Genomic DNA, 24,828 nt, shown 5'->3' on the forward strand with positions numbered 1-24,828 from the left:
TTAAGTTCATTATTTCTTAAGCTTGAATGCATTTTAACAGGCTTCATTTTTTACTCTTTTACTCCCACATTTTTGGCAACACATTGTACATCTTTTTATTTTATATATTATTTATCTACTTATTGTAGATAAAGATGATTTATTACTTTTGTCTTTTCACCTTCCTACTGAGCGTTATAAGTGTTTTGATCCACTACCTTTCCTATATTGTGCCTTTTCCAGTGAGGTTGTTCCAGTCATAGCTTTTTAAAAAAATTTTCTATTTGTGGCCTTTTCATTTCCACTTAAAGAAATCCTTTCAACATTTCTTGTAAAGTTGTCTTAGTGGTGATGAACTCCTTTAGCTTATGATTATCTTTTAAAAGTTTCCTTCAATTCTGAATGATACCTCACCAGATAGATTATTTTCGGTGGTAGATTTTTTTTTCTCCACTTCAGCACTTGAATATATCATGCCATTTACTCCTGGCCTGCAAATTTTCTGCTGAAAACTCAGCTGATAGTGTTATTAGAGTCTTCTTGTTTGTAACTAGTTGCTTCTCTCTTGCTGCTTTTAAGGTTCCCTCTTTATATTTAATTTTTGTATTTTAATTATAATATGTCTTGCTGTGGACTCTCTGTGCTTCCTGTACATGGATGTCTGTTTCCCTTCCCAAGTTAGAAAAGTTTTCAGCTAGTATATCTTCAAATATACTATCTTCTCCCTTTTTCTCTCTCTTCTCTTTCTGGGACCTTTAATGTGTTTATTAGTGTGTTTTATGTTGCCCCAGGGGTCTCTTAAATTATTCTTTTTTTTTTTTTAATTCTTTTTTTTGTTTGTTTGTTTTTTCTGTTCAGCTTGGAATTTCCACTGCTCTATCTTCTTGTTCCCTGATCCTTTTCTCCACATCACCTAATCTACTGTAGATTCCTTCTGGAGTATTTTTTCCTTCAGTTACTGTATTCCTCATCTCTGTTTCGTTCTTCTTTATATTTTCTAAATCTTTGTTAAACTTCTCACTCTGCTCATCCATTGTTTTCCCCCCCAAGCTCATTAAACTTCTTTATGATCATCATCTTAAACTCGATGGTGGAAGATTGCTCATCTCTTTGCTTAATTCTTCTGGGGTTTGGTCTTGTTCTTTCATTTAGGGCATATTCTCCATCTCCTCATTGTACCTTATTTCCTATATTTGTTTTATGTATTAGGTAGTTCAGTTATGTTTCTCGATCTTGGAAAAGTAGCATTGTGCAGGAGACGGCCTTTGCAGCCCAGCAGCATACTAGCCTCTTGTTACAAGGGCTGTATGTTCCAGTGATGCCTCCTGTGTGGGTTGCCTGGGCTCTTTTGTTGCGCAGTCAACTACTGCAGATGTGCTGGGGGGCAGGCTGGCTGTCACCCCTGTTAGCTGCCAGGCCCTGCCACATGCAGTGGCCAACGGCCCACTGTGGACACGGTCGGCTCCCAGTGTAGTTGGCCACATGGCAGGGGGCGGGGATGGGGGGAATGGGCCCAGGACTGTGCCAGTCCCCTGATGGACAGAGTCGTTAACAACTTAGTTTTGAATTGGTAGTATCAATATGAACTCATGATATAATTATTAAAAATGCTTTTCTGATTCTGCTAAAAAATACCAAAGCTGACAGCAATAAGCATTCCTAGTACCGGATCATGGTTTCTAAATGTCACTTCTAACTAAAAAGAAACCAACACTTCTTGAAGTTATAGATAAATCAAGAATGGAGCAAGGATATGTATAAGATGACTGAAAAGGTTACCAGTAGCAGTTACTGGAAAGCAAGAAAACCACCAAATTCTGCCTGGGTTGTGTCAGAACATCACAAGAGCCCACGTGAGAAGGCCAAGGAACGGCCATGTGTACATCAGTAAATATGGGCCTTTTCTACATGAAGTGTGTATACATGTGTGCATGCTAAGTCACTTCTGTCATGTCCTAACTCTGTGCGACCCCACGGACTGTAGCCCACCAGCCTCTTCTGTCCATGGGATTCTCCAAGCAAGAATGCTGGAGTGGGTTGTCCTGCCCTCCTCCAGTGGATCTTCCCGACCCAGGGATCAAACCCCCACCTCCTGCATTGCAGGCAGATTCCTTACTGCTGAGCCACTGAGAAAGCCTTTACATGAAGTGTACTTCAGAGTAACCAAATAATTAAAGAGAAGTTTCTTTTTAGAACTATTCTAGCTAATAATTGAGGAAGAAATCATAGAATTAAAATGGTGCTGTTTTGCACTTTAATGTGTCATGATCATCAGCGGCCTATATCACAGAATAAGATAGAGAACCAGATATTATGTATCTCCAGACAGAAATACACAATTTTGTCAACAAAAAAAGAAAAGGAAGAAGGAAATTGAATGGGAATTTTATTAAGTCTTCTGCATAAAACTGCCAATATAAGAAATACAGGGGACAGAGGAACATGTAAAACAAAACTATAGGGATACAATATGCAAAATTCAGACTATGGGAACAAAAGAAGAAGCAGCTCAGCTTTTTGATTAACAACAACAGCAACATGAAAACTGCAAGGGAGAAGTGGGGGGAGAAGCTACAGATTAAGAGATGCCTGCAGGAGACATTAATCAGGTACAGTGCGTGTGCCTTATTTGCACATCATGGTTAAAAGGAACTATGAAAATATACGTTCACAAGTACACAAGCATATGTACCTCATTAAAAACGATTACAGAAGTATGAACACCGAATGAATATTTAAAGACACTAAGGAATTGTTGTTTTCTCTGTTTAGATGCAGTAGTGGTATTGTGAGTGTGTGTGAGTATGTGTGATATGTGTGTGTTTACTTTGACTCCTTGTCTTTTAGAGATGTACACTGAAATTACATGATGGCTAGGATGTGCTTCAAAATAATACAAGGGAGCAGATGGGAATGAACAGGTGTAAAGATAAAGCAAGATTAGTCATGAACTGATCATTGCCAAAGCTGAGTGATGAATAAAGGGTTCATCCAGCCATGACTTTTATAAAATTCTCCTGAAGAGTTTGGAAACAAAATGCTTCCTAAAGAGAAACAACTTGGGACCTTTGTGCTCTAGCTGCCATTGGCATTAGCACCGTGCTCCCCGGTAGACACCTCTCTGAAGGAGAACCACCTCTGCGCTCTCCTCTTTTTCCTTAGCCTCTTCCTTGTTGCTTATCTTGTCGTTGCCTCCACGTCAACTCCACTCTAGAGCAGTAACAGCACATAACCAGAATGTGCGATGATGAAAGCGTAACAAACTGAGGTCACCTTGGGATGTCCTACATTGCGCCCCAGATAATCTTCCGGAATGATCATCCTCCTGGGGTCATCTCATCTGTTCAGTTAATAGTGAGAATATTGATCCTCACAGTTTATATTCCTGTTAATGTGAAATGCTGGTTTATTGTCAATCTCTAATGACAGCACGCTTTCATAAGAATCTCCCTACTTATTAAAACAGCTGTTTGAAGCTGGGATCCAAGGACACAGAGGGAAGAGAGAGGGAGGGGGCCTCTTTTACTATCAGTGAGTAAATTGGCATCGGTCATCACTCTTGTCTTCTTTTAACTGTAGGTATTTATCAAAGTGCTGGATAATAATGATAACGGCCCAGAATTCTCTCAGCCAAATTACGATGTGACCATTTCCGAGGATGTGCTTCCAGATACCGAAATCCTGCAGATTGAAGCCACAGACAGGGATGAGAAGCACAAGCTGAGCTACAGTGTCCACAGCAGCATCGACTCGGTCAGCATGAGGAAGTTCCGCATAGATCCCAGCTCTGGAGTCCTCTACACGGCCGAGAGGCTGGACCATGAGGCACAGGACAAGCACATCCTGCACGTAATGGTAGGACCAGACTGCTTAATGCCCTCCTAGCGGAAGCACCTGCTTAAGCACACGCCTTTGCCGCCAGGCGGGCAGGGCCCTTGACTTTTGTAAGTAGTGGTGAATGTGATCTTTTCACAGCAGGGTTGCCTTCATTCTTGCCTTTTCACTTCAGCGAGGAATTACTATTGTTAGGTAGTGACTCCCTATTTTTGCCAAACTGAACTATTAGAGGAACTGTACAGTAAAGGCTCATGACAGCCTGACTTGAGAGGGAAGGAACAGGCTGTGTTTCCATAAATCTCCGAGGCTGTGGTATTGGTTTGCGTCCAGAAGATTTGGTGGAAAAGTTTAAAAGTTCCTTGAGAAGATAATCACAGGGGTAATCATTTGTTTGACCTGTACAGTCCTTAGTCCTTAGAAGCATTTAGAGGACTGATTTATTACTTATTGCACTGGCATTGGACCTAGCGATAAATACTGGCTCACAAAAGTGATCTCAGAACTCACCAAAGCCTGTAGAAATAAGTCTAAATTTGGGTTCATACGGTCTCCAAATTATGTAGAAGTCACTTTCATTTTAAAGCAAAGTTTCGACGAGTTTGCATAAATGAGAAGTAAAGATTAGTAAGAAAACACACTTGTTTATGACCTAAAACCTGTCCCTTTAACTACCCAAGAGCCCCCTGGGCAATTTCACAGCTACTACCTGTCAGAGACCCCTGAGTTCCTTAAGACTGGGTAGGAGGGCAGAGACTTAGTTTCTGTAGGTTGACTCTAAGATGCACTAAGATGCTGTCAATTCTGAAACAGCTGAAGTAATGTTCCAGTAAGTGCTGCTCCTTCTTTCCAAGTCTGGAAACCTCTCTGGGCAAGAGGAAAGCTGGATGCCGTGGCGCTGGCTGTGGCTGCCAGCTGAGAGTGCGGGGAATGGAGGAGGGACTCGGGTTCATGAGATGCATTCCTCTGGCTGCTCATTCGTGCATTCATTGAACAGATATTTCTCCAGCACCCACTGTGTACTATGTTCTGTTCTAGGCACTGAGGATATAAAAGAGACAAAGTCCTTGCACCCTTGGACATTCGAATGGAAAAGATCTAGATTTCAATAATCCCAAAATACAGAGTCCAGCTTGGTCCTTAGGTGGGGCAGGCTGGTCTATAGACAGGGAGCTTAGCATGCTCATTGGCTAGCATTTACATGTATCTCTTCAGGAACAGAAATCCCCTCCCAGTGACTAACACCATTCTTACCATTCTTCAAGCCATGTCTGTTCATTCTTTCCTTAAATAACTCAGAGTTCAGTGTGCTCACCCTGTATCATTTATCATTTATGTAACTGTTTAGAGCAAGCAACTCCTTTATGCTGCCTTTCTCCAAGCTAAGCCCTTTTAGTCATTTTGCTGAACTCCTTTCAGATACTATTTTTGAAAACCCCTTCCCCTTATATCTAAAGGGAGGGTAAGGGGTAGGGCCTTTCTCGGTAGATTTTCCAATTTCTTCAAACCTCTCTGAAGTTAGGGGATCTACACCTGAACAAGAAAAAAAGCACACATTGGATTAATGCTACATACAATTATAGCAAAATCATGTGTTATAGAATTGATTAGTTGCAAGCTTCTGCCACAGGACTGGAAAAGGTCAGTTTTCATTCCAATCCCAAAGAAAGGCAATGCCAAGGAATGTCAAACTACCACACAATTGCTCTCATCTCACAAGCTCAACATCTGTTGGACTATCAAAAAAGCAAGAGAGTTCCAGAAAAACATCTACTTTTGCTTTATTGACTACGCCAAAGGAGACTTGTTTGACTGTGTGGATCACAACAAACTGTGGAAAATTCTTAAAGAGATGGGAATACCAGACCACCTGACCTGCCTCCTGAGAAGTCTGTATGCAGGTCAAGAAGCAGCAGTTAGAACTGGACATGGAAAAAACGACTGGTTCAAAATTGGGAAAGGAGTACATCAAGGCTTTATATTGTCACTCTGCTAATTTAACTTATATGCAGAGTACATCATGCAAAAAGCTGGCCTGGATGCAGCACAAGCTGGAATCAAGATTGCCGGGAAAAATATCAATAACCTCAGATATGCAGATGGCACCACCCTTATGGCAGAAAGTGAAGAAGAACTAAAGAGCCTCTTGATGAAAGTGGAAGAGGAGAGTGAAAAAGCTGCCTTAAAACTCAACATTAAGAAAACTAAGACCATGGCATCTGGTCCCATCACTTCATGGCAAATAGATGGGGAAATAATGGAAACAGTGAGAGACTTTATTTTCTTGGGCTCCAAAATCACTGCAGATGATTTTGGTGACTGCATGGTGACTGTAGCCATGAAATTAAGACACTTGCTCCTTGGAGGAAAAGCTATGACCAACCTAGACAGCATATTAAAAAGCAGAGACATTATTTTGCCAATAAAGGTCCGTCTAGTCAAAGCTATGTTTTTTCCAATAGTCATGTACAGATGTGAGAGTTGGACTATAAAGAAAGCTGAGCCCTGAAGAATTGATGCTTTTGAACTGTGGTGCTGGAGAAGACTCTTGAGAGTCCCTTGGACTGCAAGGAGATCCAACCAGTCCATCCTAAAGGAAATCAGTCCTGAATATTCATTGGAAGGACGGATGGTGGAGCTGAAACTCTAATACTTTGGCTACCTGATGCGAAGAACTGACTTGCTGGAAAAGGCCCTGATGCTGGGAACGATTGAAGTCTGGAGGACAAGGGGATGACAGAGGATGAGATGGTTGGATGGCATCACCGACTCGATGGACATGAGTTTTACTAAGCTCTGGGAGTTGGTGATGGACAGGGAAGCCTGGCATCCTGCAGTCCATGGGATCGCAAAGAGTCGAACATGACTGAGTGACTGAACGGAACTGAACTAAGCTTCTGCCATGTGCAAACCAGGGAAAACTTGAAAGCAGTCAGGCAAGGTTCTTTGGCATGTAGCAGTGTGCGAGTGTCACATTTTAGAAATTAAGATTTGGTTCATCTTCCCAGTGGTTAGGGTTCTCTCTTAGCTCTGGACCTTTATTTATGTTGGTTCCTCTTGCCTGAAATACATGCCACACACCACCTCCCCCAGCATTATACCACTTCTACTTGGTTTTGTAAGCTAGGCTACATTCTTCTTACTGCTTACTCATATTTTGGCATTTATCTCTTTGCCTTTTATCTGACTACTTACTTGTTTGCATTCCCTAGTCAACTGCTGAGGGCGGGAACTGTATCTAATCAATGCTGAAACACCTGGGGCCATCCTGGGGCTTAAGAGATAACAGATGATAATAAAAGTTTGTTGAATGAATGAATGAATGACAGTGCCTACATTGCATTCATTACTTCCACATTTCAGTTTCCCCTTTAGAAGAGCCTCCATCCACCATTCCATTAGCAACTGTTCAGGCAAATTACAGAGGGCTGGGTGAGGGAGACCAGAGGGAAGTGCTGTGTTTGTGATAGTCGGGCTTCAGTTCCACAAGCACGAACTGGACACAGGCCAGAGGCCAAGCTAATGCTGAGCAATCCAAAGTGGCCCCAGCGCTCACCGTGTTCACAATCAGCGTCCCCACTTGGTAGAAGCACTGTCAGTTACTGAGAAGCTCCTCGGCCTGGGAATGGGTCAGGCACTTCCCGTGCATGATTTCATTTTGATTTCACTGTAGGCAGAGCCATGTGAATTCTTTGCAACTTAAAGATTTTAGTCCTATTGCTTCTTGTATTTTGCCTCAAGGTCAGAGATCAGGAGTTTCCTTATCGAAGAAACTTGGCCCGAGTCATTGTGAATGTGGAAGATGCTAACGATCACAGCCCTTATTTTACCAACCCACTGTATGAAGCGTCTGTGTTTGAATCGGCTGCTCTGGGATCAGCTGTACTGCAGGTGACGGCTCTGGACAAAGACAAAGGGGAAAATGCAGAACTCATGTATACCATAGAAGCAGGTGAGAGCTGGTGCAGACGGCAGCGTCATGCATGGCACTGGACCCTCAGTAGTGTTTATCACCGTGTAAAATTCTCATAGTTACCACTGGCATGTCTCCAAATGGATTTTTTGGCCAAGAAACTGCCCTATTTGCTCAGTGATGGTGTATTAAGTTCTTGGCATTTCAGTAATATGTCTTCCATCATTGACAGCAAAGAAAGAGTTTCCTTTTATTGTGTTCAATCTCAGATTTTTCTGGAATGGAGAAGAGAGAAGACTGCATAATAAACTCTGTGGCTTTTTTTGATGGGTCAACAAGCCCGTGGCCTCAGACTGAAATAACCGAAGCCTCCCATCATAGGAGGGCTGCCAGACAGTTCTGTGAACTGAATCTTAAAGATCATTGTTTACTTGTCAGTAGCTGGGCTGTGGGCTTCAAAAATGCCTACACCCCTCACACCCTAGTTCGCACAAACTCCCTTCATTGGAGGTGATGTGAGTAGCAGAGTAGTGGGTAAGGACTCAACAGCCTGCTTAACCTGACAGATAAATAAATACAGGCTCTTGTGTTGTTAAAACTTGAGAGTATTTTAAAAATTCAATTTTGATATCTAGAAGGCAAGACCCTAGTTTACTGATGGTCTGCAGATGGACACTTAGAAAACACTTATGACAGAAGAGATAAATGTCCAAGTGAGGAGAAGACTGTAAGCCTAAACATTACAAAGATCCTTCTCTGCTCGATTTTCCCTTCCCTGTTCTGTCTTCTTTGAACATTCAAGCCACATATTTCCAAAATATTCTGCAACATTATGTCTGTCGTGCATAACGCCAAATGCTGTCTCCTTTCATGCTAGCGCTGGAAAGGCTTCTTTCTCTTGATTTAAATAAGGAGCATTTTTGAGACTGGTTGAATTAAAATATGAATGCTAGAATGATAACTTTGGACTAAAAACTTTTAGGAAAAAAAGCCAACAACCTTCTGTAAAAATAGCCCCTCTATTGAATGACAATATAAAACTATTTCCTGTATTAGACACTGACATTTTACATGAGTCTGTGTAAACTCTATACCAAAAAAAAAGAAAGAAAAAACAAGAAAAGACATGGGTTCATAACAGCCAGGTGCCCCAAGAGAGTTTGTCCATTTCTTTTCCAATTTTCCATAGAGTTTCCTTTCAGCCTAAAGCCTGACAGTGTGTGTGTGTGTAGATGTGTGCTAAATCGCTTCAGTCGTGTCCAACTCTGTGCCCCTGTGGACTGTAGCCCACCAGTTTCCTCTGCCCTTGGGATTCTCCAGGCAAGAACACTGGAGTGGGGAGCCGTGTCCTCCTCCAGGGGATCTTCCTGACCCAGGGATCAAGCCGGTGTCTCCTCTGTCTCCTGCATGGGCAAGTGGGTTCTTTACCACTGGTGCCACCTGGGAAGGCCAAGCCTGATAGTACTTTTTTTAAAATGCTATTTTGCATTTCTTGTTTATCACAGGCCATTTTAATTATTTTGTTATTGAGTCCTTGTTCCTTTAGTTTCACAAATAATACAGGGAAACTTTAAAAAATAATTGTTTAAATACTGCCACTGGAAGCGAGGCAATTCAATAACTCTTTATATTCATTCTATAGTTCTTCCCTAATCATGTGTGTTTTTTCTTTTCTCCTCATTTATTTATGCATATACCTTCTTTTATGTCATTGTCATCATTTAGGTATATGGTTTTATTTCTACTTTTCTTAACATCTTCTAAGCATTTGTCCGTGTGTCTACTTGTTTTTTATATTTGTCAGTAGGGTTGCTACTTCTCCTCTCAGATAACCAGACAATTTCAAAACCAATTTGGGGGTTCTCAAAGAGTAATTTAAGGGTAATTTACCATCCAGCTGAAAGTTCTGCGTTGTTTATCTTTCAGCTTCCAAAGACTGTAGCCCGGTGCTAAACATGGAGAAAGAATTCAGTCATTTCCTCAAATAAAGCTAGGGAGAAAAGTTTTTTTTTTCCCCTTAAAATTTCTTTTATACAGAACACTTGAATTTCCAGAAACCCCAAGGCATGCTTCATATCTCAAAGAATAAACTTTGATTAGATGTGTAAAAAACTAATGAGAATTACAGGACAGACAGACCTATGCTTGACCTGGACTGGTTCTGGTTAAGCCAAGGTTCTTTGCAGATCATGGTAGGAGACAGGCAGATCCCAGCTAGTTCAGGACTTTGAAGCAAATAACAAGAGTTTGGTGTAAAGTGTTGTTGTTGTTTAGTCGCTAAGTCACGCCCAACTCAACTCATTTAAATGCTCTCACAAACCTCAACCAGCAAGAGTCACTCTGTTTACTGGTGGTCCATATTTAAGGCTTCCCTGGTGGCTCAATGATAAAGAATCTGCCTACCAATGCAAGAGACACGGAGACTCAGTTTCCATGCCTGGGTCAGAAAGATCTTCTGGAGAAGGAAATGGCAGCCCACTGCAGTATTCTTGCCTGGAAGATGCTATGGACAAGGAGCCTGGTGGGCTACAGTCCGTGGGTCACAAAGAGCTGGACACGACTGAGCGACTAAACAACAGCAATACATTTCCTAGCCCCTGCCTGGCCTGAAGTAACTACGGAAGCTTTTTTGTTTTTAATTAATTAATAAATTTGGCTGCACCAGGCCTCGGTTGTATCCTGAGGGATCTTTCGTTGTGGCACGTGGGATCTAGTTCCCCGGCCAGGAATCAAACCTGGGCCCCTTCCTTGGGAGCTTGAAGTCCCAGCCACAGGATCTCCAAGGAAGTCCCTAAAGCTTTTTGTTTTTACCCAAAGGACTGAGGTAGAATCAAGTGCAGAACTTCAGGTCTTATATTTAGTTCAGGGTTGACTTTTGGGGCCAGCAGTGCTTCACGGGTGGCTTGGAGAGAAGGCAGTACAGGAGAGACCAGGACTAGGAAAGAGCTAAGTTACGATGGGAGGGAGCGTATTAGACTCCAAGATGGATACAGACGGAGAGTTAAACTTTTTTGGATCTACCTCTCTCAACCATTCAACATATATTTACTAAGCTCCTTTTTTGTGCCAGGCACTGTGCTGTGTACCAGATTCATAATGGTAAGTAACGTCAGCACAGCTTTTGCCCCGTTGCCGAAAGTCTATAAGAAGCCATGCCGTTGTTATTGCTGAGTCACTAAATCGTGTCTGACTCTTTGAAACCCCATGGATGTCACCCACCAGGTTCCTCTGGCCATGGGCCAGGAAACTAGGAGGAATAATGGTGTGGGTTGCTGTTTCCTTGTCTAGGGGATCTCCCCAATCCAGAGATAGAACCCACATCTCCTGCATTGGCATAGATTCCATGAAAACAAGCAAAGATTAGCTTCCAAAGATTCAAGTAGAGCAGAGGAGAGAAAGCAGGAAGTGGATTCCAAGTAAGCAGGACAGTGCCCTGAAGAGAGAGAGACAGTGGCCGCTGGACAGCGTCCTGGGGTGGGTATCAAGGAGATCCGCAACCGCAGGACCGCAGGGTGGGGCAGTGCTGCGCGGGGTCAAAGGCTGGCTGGGCCTCTTTCGTCCCTGCCATGTGTGTCTTGCTGTTAAGTCCTGAGCCTGCAGGAAGAAAGGTCTCACATAAAGGAAGAAAGGTCTCACCTGAAAACTCCACGTGGGGCCCTGTAATGAGGATGTAGCATTCATCATTCAGGCCTGCATGGCAGGTATCTCTATATTTGCCTCCCCTGAGATGCTGAAGTGAAATGATTCCTGCTGTCTTGTGACGGTCTGTGAATCAAATATTGGGTCACACTCGATTCCATAGTACCATCCTTTGAAAATTTGCAGGCTTGTTCCCGAGCTCATTGACCTTCTTGTTGTCATCATGAAATGGTCATGTTTAGATGGCATATCCACATTTGGGGTCATAATCAAATTCTTTACCTCTGTTAGATTTGCTCCCTCTCGAGAAATTAACAAACATAGAAATAGACTTCATAGGAACATGACATTTTCATTTTCAGACATGGAAAAGTTTAATTAACAAGTATATAGTAAGAAGTATGTAAATAGCTGTATTTATTGTGTATTTTGACTCTTTTGTGACCCCATAGACTGTAGCCCACCCAGCTCCTCTGTTCATGGGATTTCTCAGGCAGGAGGACTGGAGTGGGTTGCCATATCCTACTCCAGGGGATCTTCCTGAATCAGGGATCAAATCCACGTCTCCTACATTGGCTGGTAGATTCTTTACCACTGAGCCACCAGGGAAGCTCCATATTTCAACAAGCGCTGTACTTACCTGCCCCCTCAGTCCTGGAGCCTATCGTAATGATAATGACATTTAAACTCTCTGTATGTTGCCATGCTATAGAACTTCAAAAAGTAAGAAAAACTCAGATATATTTGAATAACTGAGATTTTTAACTTGTTTAAAAGAATGGAGGCCCGGAAGTATGTGTGTTGTTTGAGAACTAAGGGAAAGCCCCACGAGAAGGGAAAAGCCATGTGGTGAAGGATGCTACTTCCCACTGTTCGTGACCTGTGAGCCGCCTTCTTTGCACTCTTCACACTTTGTGTTCCCCACTCTCTCCTCCTCTTTTCCTCACCCTCAACAGTCCCGGATGTCACACCCCGCCTGTTTCAGAGGCAGAGCCCTCCGCTCCCGCAATGTCAGGGTGCACAGCGGGGGACAGCCTCTCAAGCTCCTAAGGTTCATGCCTCAAAGTTTCAGGGCGGCTTCTGACAAACAGTTTTGTACTTCACCAGAAACCTCTCAAAAATTTAGCAAATGGAATGGCTACAGATTGAAACAACTGCCTTGTCACTTTTTATGTCCACTGTTACATCCATGTGTGCATGTGTTTGTGTGTGTTGGAGTGTAGGGGATTCGGAAAAAATCCTCACAGCTTACAAAGCAAATGATGACTGAGAAGAATTCTCCATGCCTGAGCAGCAAACCCCCTCCCCCCTCGGAATGAAGTTGATCCTTGTGATATGAAACAATACCAGTTCCGTGCAGCAAAACTTACCTTTGGGATAATCTTAAAGCAAATGATTATGTGATACTGTTCTAACCCTAGGAAGTGATCCCTATGACCTTCTTTCTTACAGCATAGAACATGGAATTGTGGCAGGATGTTGCAGAATGAATGCCTTTTTACCAGTGTCACTGGCATGTACCAGCCCAGTCTGGGAACAAGAAAGTCCTGAGCATTCTTGCTAGAAAAGTCTTTCCTACAAATTCTTATTTCCCAGTTTGACAGTACATAAGTGCTGTGCTGTTTTTCTTGTTAACCTGGATTCAGAAGACACTAGTCTGAAATTCACAATGTACTAGAAAATTCATTTCAAAGTCTTTTGAGTATCCTTTTAGGGAAGCCTCTCATTTTATTTCAGGATAAGGTGGAGTGAAAACAAATAATTGCTTCTATTTGTCATACTGTGTAAAGTAGCCTCAAGATGAAGAGTGAATCTTCAGAAACTGACCCACTTGAACTCATTTTCTTGTTGATTTCTCTATTGCAGGGAACACTGGGAACACATTTAAGATTGAACCGGTCCTGGGCATCATCACAGTTTCCAAAGAGCCAGACATGACGACCATGGGTCAGTTTGTCCTGTCAGTCAAAGTCACGGATCAGGGTTCCCCACCGATGTCTGCCACCGCCATTGTGCGCATTTCCGTCACCATGTCTGATAATTCTAACCCCAGGTTCACTCACAAAGACTACCAAGCAGAAGTGAATGAAAATGTTGATGTTGGAACGTCTGTCATTCTAATCTCTGCAATCAGTCAATCCACTCTCATTTATGAAGTGAAAGATGGAAATGTTGATGGGATCTTCACCATAAACCCCTATTCTGGAGTCATCACCACTCGGAAGGCACTGGATTACGAGCGGACTTCCTCTTATCAGCTCATTGTCCAGGCCACCAACATGGCAGGAATGGCTTCCAATGTCACAGTCAGTATTCAGATTGTTGATGAAAACGACAATGCACCAGTCTTTCTCTTTTCTCAGTATTCAGGCAGCCTCAGCGAGGCAGCCCCTGTCAATAGCATTGTCAGGAGCGTGGATAACAGCCCTCTGGTGATTCGAGCCACTGATGCTGACAGCAACCGGAATGCTTTGCTTGTGTATCAGATTGTGGAGTCCACAGCCAAGAAGTTCTTCACGGTGGACTCCAGCACAGGGGCGATCAGAACAATTGCCCACCTGGACCATGAGACCATCGCCCATTTCCATTTTCACGTGCACGTGAGAGACAGTGGTAGCCCCCAGCTGACCGCGGAGAGTCCCGTTGAAGTCAACATAGAGGTGACGGATGTGAATGACAACCCACCTGTGTTCACTCAGGCTGTGTTTGAGACTGTCTTACTTCTACCGACCTATGTCGGAGTGGAGGTTCTGAAAGTTAGTGCCACAGATCCTGACTCCGAGGTGCCCCCTGAACTGACATACAGCCTAATGGAAGGCAGCTTGGATCATTTTTTAATTGACTCAAATAGTGGAGTGCTCACCGTGAAAAACAACAACCTCTCCAAAGATCACTATATGCTGATAGTGAAGGTGTCTGATGGAAAGTTCTATAGTACATCCATGGTCACCATCTTGGTGAAAGAAGCCATGGACAGCGGCCTCCACTTTACTCAAAGCTTTTACTCCACCTCCATCTCAGAGAACAACACTAACATAACCAAAGTTGCCATTGTCAATGCAGTTGGAAATCGCCTTAATGAGCCCTTAAAATATAGCATCTTAAACCCAGGAAACAAGTTCAAGATAAAATCTACCTCAGGGGTCATTCAGACCACAGGAGTTCCCTTTGACCGTGAGGAGCAGGAGTTCTATGAGCTGATGGTGGAAGCCAGCCGAGAGCTTGACCATCTGCGGGTGGCGAGGGTGGTGGTCAGGGTTAGCATCGAAGACATAAACGACAACTCTCCGGTCTTCGTGGGTCTCCCTTACTACGCTGCCGTACAGGTTGACGCTGAGCCTGGCACTCTGATTTACCGAGTGACGGCCATTGACAAAGACAAAGGTGCAAATGGGGAAGTGACCTATGTCCTACAGGACGACTATGGCCACTTCGAAATTAACCCTAATTCAGGGAATGTTATTTTAAAAGAAGCATTCAACTCAGACTTGTCCAACATTGAGTATGGGGTCACCATCCTAGCCAGAGATGGTGGAAAACCCTCTTTGTCCACATCTGTGGAACTTCCCATCACTATTGTCAACAAAGCGATGCCTGTGTTTGATAAGCCCTTTTACACAGCATCTGTCAATGAAGATATTGGCATGGACACACCCATTCTAAGCATCAATGCCACGAGTCCAGAAGGCCAAGGCATCATATATATCATTATTGATGGGGATCTGTATAAACAATTTAACATTGACTTTGACACTGGGGTCCTGAAAGTCATTAGCCCTTTGGATTATGAAATGGCATCAGCTTACAAGTTGACAGTAAGAGCCAGTGATGCCCTTACTGGGGCCAGGGCTGAAGTTACCATTGACCTGCTTGTTAATGATGTGAATGACAACCCCCCTATTTTCAGTCAACCCACATACAATACAACATTATCAGAAGCGTCCCTCATTGGGACACCTGTTTTACAAGTTGTGTCTACTGATGCAGACTCAGGAAACAATAAAATGGTCCATTATCAGATTGTCCAGGATACTTACAACAGCACGGATTATTTTCACATAGATAGCGCAAGCGGCTTGATCCTGACCGCGCGGATGCTGGACCACGAGTCGGTGCAGCACTGCACTTTGAAAGTCAGAGCCACAGATAATGGCTTCCCATCACTGAGCAGCGAGGTCCTGGTTCACATCTACATCTCGGACGTAAATGACAACCCTCCAGTCTTTAATCAGCTCATTTATGAGTCATATGTGAGTGAACTAGCCCCCCGGGGCCACTTTGTAACCTGTGTGCAGGCCTCCGATGCAGACAGCGCTGACTTTGACCGGTTGGAATACAGCATTTTATCTGGGAACGACCGGACCAGCTTTCTGATGGACAGCAAGAGTGGCATCATTACACTGTCCAACCACCGCAAGCAGCGGATGGAGCCTCTGTACAGTCTCAACGTGTCGGTCTCTGATGGGCTGTTCACAAGCACCGCCCAGGTGCATATCAGGGTCCTCGGGGCCAACCTGTACAGCCCTGCCTTTTCACAGAGCACCTACGTAGCTGAAGTGAGAGAGAATGCAGCCGCTGGGACAAAGGTAATCCACGTTCGGGCCACGGATGGGGACCCGGGGATGTATGGGCAGATCAGCTATGCCATCATCAATGACTTTGCTAAGGATCGATTCCTCATAGACGGCAATGGACAGGTCACCACAACAGAAAAGCTCGATAGGGAAAACCCTCTGGAGGGAGACATCAGTATTTTTTTGAGGGCCCTCGATGGCGGAGGAAGAACAACTTTCTGTACCGTGAGGGTGATTGTGGTAGATGAAAATGACAACTCCCCCCAGTTCCTGACAGTGGAATACAGAGCCAGCGTCAGGGCAGATGTCGGACGGGGCCACCTGGTCACGCAGGTTCAAGCCATGGATCCAGATGATGGAGCAAATGCAAGGATAACTTACTCCCTCTACAGCGAGGCCTCGGTCTCAGTGGCTGACCTCCTGGAAATCGACCCTGACAATGGTTGGATGGTCACGAAGGGCCATTTTAACCAGCTGAAGAACACAGTGCTGTCCTTCTTTGTCAAAGCGGTGGACGGGGGCATCCCAGTGAAGCACGCGCTCATCCCTGTCTACATCCACGTCTTGCCCCCCGAAACCTTCGTGCCCTCCTTTACCCAGCCTCAGTACTCCTTCACCGTGTCAGAAGATACAGCCATTGGGAGCACGGTGGATACCCTGAGGATTTTGCCCACTCAGAAGGTCAAATTCAGCACAGTTAATGGGGAGCGGCTGGAAAATAACAAAGGCAATGTCTTCATCATAGAACAGGAAACAGGCACGATCAAGCTGGACAAGCGTCTTGACCATGAGGTCAGCCCAGCTTTTCACTTCAAAGTGGCAGCCACTATACCCCTGGACAAAGTGGACGTCGTGTTCACGGTGGATGTAGACGTCAAGGTGCTGGATCTGAATGACAACAAGCCAGTCTTTGAAACTTCGAACTACGAGACGATCATCATGGAAGGGATGCCGGTGGGCACCAAACTAACACAGGTGAGGGCCGTGGATGCGGACTGGGGAGCCAACGGGCAGGTCACCTACTCCCTCCACGCGGAGTCCCAGCCCGAGAAGGTGATGGAAGCGTTCAGCATCGACAGCAACACAGGCTGGATCAGTACCCTGAAGGACCTGGACCACGAGGCAGACCCCGTGCTCACCTTCTCCGTGGTGGCCGCCGACCTCGGGGAGGCCTTCTCGCTCTCCTCCACGGCACTGGTGTCTGTCAGGGTGACAGACATAAATGACAACGCCCCAGTCTTTGCCCACGAGGCGTACCGAGGGAGTGTGAAGGAGAGCGATCCCCCGGGTGAGGTGGTCGCCGTCCTCAGCACGTGGGACAGGGACACGTCTGACGTCAATCGCCAAGTGAGCTACCACATCACAGGTAAGTCTGCCACCCGCGGAGTTCACTCTGCGCCTTGCTTCCTAAGGAGAGATGGAAGGGGGCAGGGGGTGGGGATCCCCACCTGCAGTGCAGGAGCCACAGAAGACACGGATTCAGTCCCTGGGTCGAGAAGATCCCCTGGAGGAGGGCGTGGCGACCCAGTCCAGTGTTCTTGCCTGGAGAATCCCACGGACAGAGGAGTCTAGCGGGCTACAGTCCATGGGGTCTCAAACAGTCGGACACTTCTGAAGCAATTTAGCACACATTCATGCACGGCAGGGGGGTAAGAGTAGGGGAGAGAGAGATGAGATGAAGGTTTGAGGAGTTATCTTACCTCTCTGGGGCTGAGACGACTCAGTTCTTTAGTTGTTACTAACTCAGCCTTATTTTGCAGTTCATTGGTTTGCTTGTGACAGATGGCCCAGATTGATACTGAGTCAATTTTTATCATTTGAAAAAAAGTCCAACTTTGCTGGCGGTCCAGTGGCTAAGACTCGCTGCTTCCACTGTAAGGGACACAGATTGGGTCCCCAGTCAGGGAACTAAGATCCCACATGCCACACAGAGTAACCAAAATAAAGAAATAAAATTTTAAAAGAGTCCAGCCAAATACCCCGGTTGAAGAAATAAAAATAGCAGAATGCCTAAGAAGCTTTTTGTCTGAAATGAACATAAATAAATCAAAGTGATGCTTTACTCACTTTCTTTCCTTACCATTATCACTCATGTCTTTACTGCAGATATATACATTTTAATGGGAAAAAAAACCAACACTTCCCTTCCACACTGCTCTTCTTTTTCTTTATGGAGCTGTTTTCTTAATGTTGTTTTCTGTTTAACGGTCTTAATGCATTTGTGCTTTGATAGAGGAATTTATTTTTTAAGTATATTCCTTTTTCCTACTTTTTGTAATGGCAAGAAAATAAATAGCTTTATTTACAAGTTTTTCCTGGTAATAAAAACTCAGATGCATGCACACACACACACACACGCATGCATGCACACATACAAATCAGAGGGCGTGTTTTTTTGTTTGTTTTTTTTTTTGCTGAAAAATCTTAAATTATAACTCCAAGTCAAAGGGTATGTCTCCTGACATGGCAAATTTTTTGGATCCCTTTTCTGTCTTTCCAAATAGTAAATAGCAGTTCAATAGGAAAGCCAAGATAGACAAGTGAGGTCACACAGAATGCACACACACACACACACACACACACACACACACACACATACACACATCACCATTACTCTGAGCAGCTTGTGTCAGAGTGAAAATGGGGTATCACCAATCAGGGGTAGCTTTCCAGGGCTGATGGCCTTCAATTTCTAAGAGGAGAGGTTGGTGGTGTGGGGGTTCTAAAGCTAATATTTTGATGTTGTGCCGTTCAAAGGCAGAACATAAGCCAAGTGCCAAAAGATTTCAAAGAATCCATCCATACTTGTAGTCAGGTGGCTTCCCTTTAGAAAAACAACATTATTCAAAGTGAAAAATGAATTAATTAGAATGCCCTTAGGACGCAGAATCTTCTTAAGTACTTTAGTGAGAAAGTTAATTAATCACCGCAGAATAAGACCCACAGGAGAGCATCCGTGCCTGTACTCAGGACCCTCACACCTCCCTGCACACTCTTCTTCTTTACGCAACTGTTTTCTTGAGGCTGTTTTCTGTTTAAAGGTCTTAATGCATTTATGCCTTTTCTGATATCTTCCATTGTGGGTTTTTTTTTCATTAAAATGTATATTTCTGCAGTAAAGACATGAGCGATCATGGTGAGGAAAGAAAGGTGAGTACAGTATCACTTTGATTTGTTTGCATTCAGTTTTAGACAAAAAGCTTCTTAGGCATTCGGAGGAATACTTTTCTATTTGGAAGAACAGTTAAATACTCAGCTTTAATTATTTATACGTTGTCTCTGAATTCTCAGTGGATGGTTTAAGGGACCATCCCATCGACTTTACCAAAGTAATGAGAGCAGAATAGCTTCAAGCTACTGTTACTATTAGCCGTGCCAACCACCAACTGATTTTAATTAGATTTAACTTTTGCTCTTGATGTAACACAACTTGGCTGTGCTGCCACAGATGAACAAAGGACCATTAATCATTTTATTTCACAAAAGAGCAGTGTGGGCCTGCACTGAAAGCGTTTAATAGAGAGGTTACATTTGTGCATGCTGAAATCATATTCGACTGAAGCCTAATTGAATCCTGGTCAGTGGTGGAGGAAAGTGATACCCCAGGGAGAACCTGTGCCTCACCAGAGCATTTTTCTCGACCTCAGCAGATTGGCATTGAGGGCCAGGTAAGTCTCCATTGTGGGTGGCCGTTCCTTGCTGCAGGTGACAGTGTGGGACGGTCACCAGCGCCACTGGCTTCTACCCAGTAGATTCCAGTAGCCCGGCCATCGGCATCACCCCTAGTGGGACATCCAGAAATGTCTCTGGATGTTGACAAATGTCCCGGGGATATGGGACTAGCCACTCTCACTTGAGAATCACTGCCCTGGAGGAATGTGCAGCCCTCAGCTTCTCTGCACTGTCTGTCCACTGTGGTTCATTTAGCCCATGGTTGAATCGCCAAAATCCAGCCTCTGTGCACCAGTGTCAGGTTAAATCTCAAAGACAGTTTGGGGCAAAGTAGAAAGAAATAGCTTTATTGCTTTGCCAGGCAAAGGGGGCCAGCCACAGTGGGCTAATACCCCCAAGGCTGTGTGTTCCACCCTGGGGGCTGGGCAGTGAGGAGCGTTATAGTGTTTAAGGAGCAGGGCGTGATCAGTTTGTGGACATTCTTCCAGTTGGTTGAGATGGTGGTGACGAGTCAGCATCATCAACCTTCTGGTTCCAACTGGTCTGGGGTCTACGTGCTTGTGGGTAACATAGTTAACATCTTCAACCTGGGAAGTTCAGTATCTCAAGAGAGCTCAAAGTACATGACTCACAATGTTATCTGTTGTCCCTGAGGAGGAACTAAAGGTCCTTGACTTTGTTTAACGACTAACATATTATTATTTTGTATTGTTTGCTTTCCTTTGTGCATTTTCTCACTTCTCAGTTTAAATTTATTCTTTGACTAAAGTACTCCTGCAGAGAGAAGGAAGTCAGATTTACAGGAGAGCAATGGAGAAACAGATGTAGAGAATAGACTTATGGACATGAGGAGAGGGTGAGATGTATGGAGAGAGTATCATGGAAACTTACATCACCATATGTAAAATAGATGGCCAACAGGAATTTGCTGTAAGGCTCAGGAAACTCAAACAGGGGTATCAACCTAGAAGGATGGGGTGGGGGAGGGGGAGATTGGAGGCAGCTTCAAAAGGGACGGGATATGTTTACACCTATGACTGATTCATGTTGAGGTTTGACAAAAAGCAACAAAATTCTGTAAAGCAATTATCCTTCAATAAAAAATTAAAAAAAAAAAATCAGGCAGAGGACAGGACATGGGTGGGGTCTGCTCTGGGAAGGCCTCGTGGGACCTTGCTTGGTTACAGTCGCGTCCACGCCGGGGCTTCCCAGGTGGTGCTAGTGATGAAGAACCCGCCTGCCAGCGCAGGAGACACAAAGAGGCGCGGGTTCGATCCCTGGGTCAGGAAGATCCCCTGGAGGAGGGCATGGCAACCCACTCCAGTATTCTTGCCTGGGGAATCCCATGGACAGAGGAGCCTGGTGGGCTGCAGTCCATGGGGTCACAGAGAGTCAGGCACAACTGACTCTTAGCTCGCACTCTTTTAAAGATTCATTGTAAGAAGGGGAGATGGCTCCACTTTTTCAATGCAGCAGCAGCCAACAGGCAGTGGCTTTCCTTACTTATTTATTATCAATCTTTCCCACCAGAAATTGAACTCCACCACTTTTGTCCACTGCCATAACCCCACTGCCTGGCACAGCCTGTGGTCCAAAGCAGGTGACAAACACATGTTGAATGCCCCCAAACCAAAGAAATAGTGATGATCTAACTGGAGTCTGGGCTTCAGGCCAGCTGTCTCGTCCAGTCTCCCTCCGTGTTTGAAGTGACGTTACCTCCTTCTTCAGGTTTGGAAGGTCAGGGTGGTTTTCTTCTTCCTTCCTCCAAGCTGCTTTTGCCTCTGTGTAGTTCAGTGATGCGAGAAAGGAATATTGCTGGGACCACTTTCATGTTTCAGCCTCATCAAAAGTGGTTCTGCTCCAACTCTTCTCCTTTTCTTCCATTTTCACCAGCTTCCCTCTGATAAGTTTGATCTAATTGCAGTGCTTATCTTTAAGCAGCTCCTTCAATAACCCCTCATTGGGGCTCTTTAATCCAAATGGGTCTTCCTCTTCACACAAACTTTTCTCCCCCAGATTTTAGTCCTTAGAAGAAGAGCCGCGGTATGATAACGCCTTCATTAAAACATTCCTTAATAGAGCTGACTGCCTTTCCTTGATTGCATAATCAACGGCTAATGAAATTGTCTGGGTAACAAGAGCTATAGTGTATTACATCCTCTCTTGAGACAGAGTGGAAAGACAATTGTATCATCTGAGAAGAAGATTGATTGTTCACAGTTTGAATTTGATTGTCCTTAAGGGGAGCCAAACAAGAGATCATCTCTGGCTTCTCTAAGTGCATTTTCCTCCCTTGGAAAGTTACTGTTTTACTTTCCACACAAGCCAAGCATATAAATATCATGCTTTGTTGCAGGAGAATCAAAAGGAAGTGTCAATTTTTTTCCAGTCTCGTAAATGATGCAGTTTGAGAGGCACCTGGCTGACCTCACACAGGCCTCTCACTGTAGGTGGAGATCAAAGCTTTTCATTGCTCATCTTCAGAAACTCTCTTTTCACCACAGGAGGGAACCCCCGAGGAAGGTTTGCCCTGGGCCTGGTGCAGAATGAATGGAAGGTCTACGTGAAGAGACATCTGGATAGAGAAGAACAAGACATTTATTTCCTCAATATCACTGCCACCGATGGGCTGTTTGTCACTCAGGCCATGGTGGAAGTGACTGTCAGTGATGTGAATGACAATAGCCCTGTGTGTGATCAGGTAAGATTTGTGGCCATGTCGGATAAATTGCTGCTTTTCACTCTGCTTCTCTAAAATTTAGTCAAAACCCATTTCACTTTTCTCCTTAAGACCTGGCTACAGTCTCTTCCTTTCTCCTTAATTGGTGCAGTCCAGTTTTATATAAGCACGTAAGAGGATGAAATACTATAAACATGGAAAGAGTATAGGTAGCACAAATAGTACCTAATTCTGCCCATTAAAAAACACAAACAAAAAATAAAATCAGGACTCTTAAAAAGCTTTTTAAGGAATCATAAAGAATATTGTGATTTTTCATATCTAAACTACTGATTTCATAAAAGAAAAATGGACCACTCAAAAGTATGAATTGCTTTTGTTGTGTAAGTTTACACAGCTGACTGGCAGCAATGTTGGTAATGAAGCTGGGTCTCCAGGCTTCTCATGAAGCGTCGTTTCCCCCATAGTTCAAAGCATGAGAGCCAATGCAAGGTGTCAGTTATTGATTTTATATTCTTTCTTACCAAAATTAAATCACCCTTCATTTACCTTTTCCTTACATGTAGACTGCAAGACAGTATTGGTGTTCTTTAGCTTATAAAATTGTTGCAAATCATACTAATGCCAGGTGTTAGTAGTGTCTTTAAAGTTGAAGGGTCACAAGGACTCCCTGGTGCTTGATCACTATCTGATGTGACCATTATCTGATGTTCATCACAGTTCCACAGGGGCAGGGATTTTTGTCTGTTTTCTTCTACATTGTACCCCTAGCATCTCAATAGTACCTTGCCCATAGTAGCTGCTCAATTAGCATTTGTTGAATGAATGAGCATGGGAGGGACAGGGCAAGAGATACTCTATGTTTCATCCAATGGTGTAAGATGATTCTGTAGTAAAGGAAAACCGTAACTGAACATAAATTATGTGAGTGCCTTTTTAAGGAAATCATTTATCAGGCTAATATGGCAATCGCCCCACGCATACTAATGATTTTGCCTTTGCCCAGGTTGCATATACAGCATCACTTCCCGAAGACATTCCATCAAACAAAATCATCCTGAAGGTCAGTGCCAAGGATGCTGACATTGGACCCAATGGAGATATACGATACTCACTCTATGGACCTGGAAACAACGAATTTTTTCTAGATCCCGAAAGTGGTAAGGCAAAATTTATTCTCTGAAATGCCATTATTAATCCACAAGAGAAGTTAAATTTTCACGTGGTCTCATCACTAGGGGGTAGTTGGTATCTAAGAGCCTTAATATGACACTCCGTTATCTTGGACTCTTAAGAAATGCTAGTGGCTCATTGTGTCTGGAAGACACAAACCTCATTTGACTTATAAACTTGCCCTGACTTTACCTACATGTGGTAGCACCAGCGAATCAGATGTGCCTGTTTGCTTCTCCTCTTTCTCATATCCATGAGTTAAAGCAGCTGCCCTATTAAGGGTATATGTAGAATTATAAATGCAGGTTTCCATGCAAACCAGACACCAGTGCACAGTAAGGAGAGTCTTGCCTTGCTGAAACCCTTTTTGGGTTCCTGTGCTTATTAACACACTTGTCTGGTTTTTATTCATCATTGCTGCTTAGTTGTGAGACCTCAGATGTGCTTCCACATTAAGGTAAAGTTTATAAGGTGAAAGGTTATGCACACCGAAGGCAGATGCCCGCATTGAAGGCCAAAGCTTAAGGAAAAGACATTTTATATGGAGGTAAATTATTACAGAGCTGTGTGCTGGATTGGCCCATCCATTGACAATTTTTAATTGAAGTGTAATGATTAAATGATTTGTATATTTCCAGCTTTGTATTGGTTGCAGTGAATATCACTAACTACTGAGTTTCCAGAAGGTATTGGCTTCTCAATGATCTACTCCCATGTCAGCTATATCTTACTGGGAAGGGCTTAGTTGCATAACAATATACTACTTGGATATAGAGGCCTGGCACTTCTTTTTTTTTTGACTAACTAGCATTTATTAACTACTAGACCTAAAAACACTTTGTGGAGTATTTGTGATAGACTCTGACATGAACCCCTCATAGCATTCCCAAGCGAGACTGTAACCCAGTGGGGAAGACAGAGCAGTGAGTCAGTAATACTAATAACAGAAATAATGATAGTAATGAAAGACAATGATATGAGTGCCTGGGAGAGACATCAAGACGTTATATCTGAGCACAGAGGAAAAAGCAGCTAATGTTCTGATGAGACGGAAGAGGAAGCTTGTAAAGAAGAACCGGCATTTGAACTGAGCCAAGATCCTCGGGGCTAAAGCAGGTAGCTGCCAGCCACGGGTGCAGTGTGGGCAGAGAGCGTGGGCAGAGAGCGTGGGCAGAGGGCACCTCCAGGAAATGCCGTGTACGGCACTCTCACTGTCAGAGGAGCCACAGGACGACTCGCCAGAAAAGTGGTGGGAAAAGTAAGGTTAGGTCAGATCTTGGAGGGTCCTGAATGCCCAACTGACAACTCCCTGGATGTTTTTGCGGAGGGGGACATGATCCAGCCTGTATTTGAGAACTGCCTGC

General features: G+C 44.0%; 1 protein-coding gene across 9 annotated transcripts in view; it reads left to right on the plus strand.

The window, feature by feature from the left end:
- Positions 1-24,828, plus strand: part of FAT3 (FAT atypical cadherin 3) — a 761,607-nt gene that overhangs the window by 632,947 nt on the left and 103,832 nt on the right. For 8 of the 9 annotated variants that reach the window (XM_043451894.1, XM_043451899.1, XM_043451900.1 and 5 more), the window contains 5 exons: positions 3,559-3,834; positions 7,555-7,765; positions 13,232-17,305; positions 22,116-22,312; positions 23,298-23,451. In XM_043451894.1, the coding sequence (XP_043307829.1) occupies positions 3,559-3,834; positions 7,555-7,765; positions 13,232-17,305; positions 22,116-22,312; positions 23,298-23,451 (4,912 nt within the window). Of the gene's footprint in view, positions 1-3,558; positions 3,835-7,554; positions 7,766-13,231; positions 17,306-22,115; positions 22,313-23,297; positions 23,452-24,828 lie in introns of those variants that run through there. The other variant, XM_043451903.1, reaches the window with a different exon arrangement.

Source organism: Cervus canadensis, chromosome 29, assembly GCF_019320065.1.
Source record: "Cervus canadensis isolate Bull #8, Minnesota chromosome 29, ASM1932006v1, whole genome shotgun sequence".
NCBI lineage: Eukaryota > Metazoa > Chordata > Mammalia > Artiodactyla > Cervidae > Cervus > Cervus canadensis.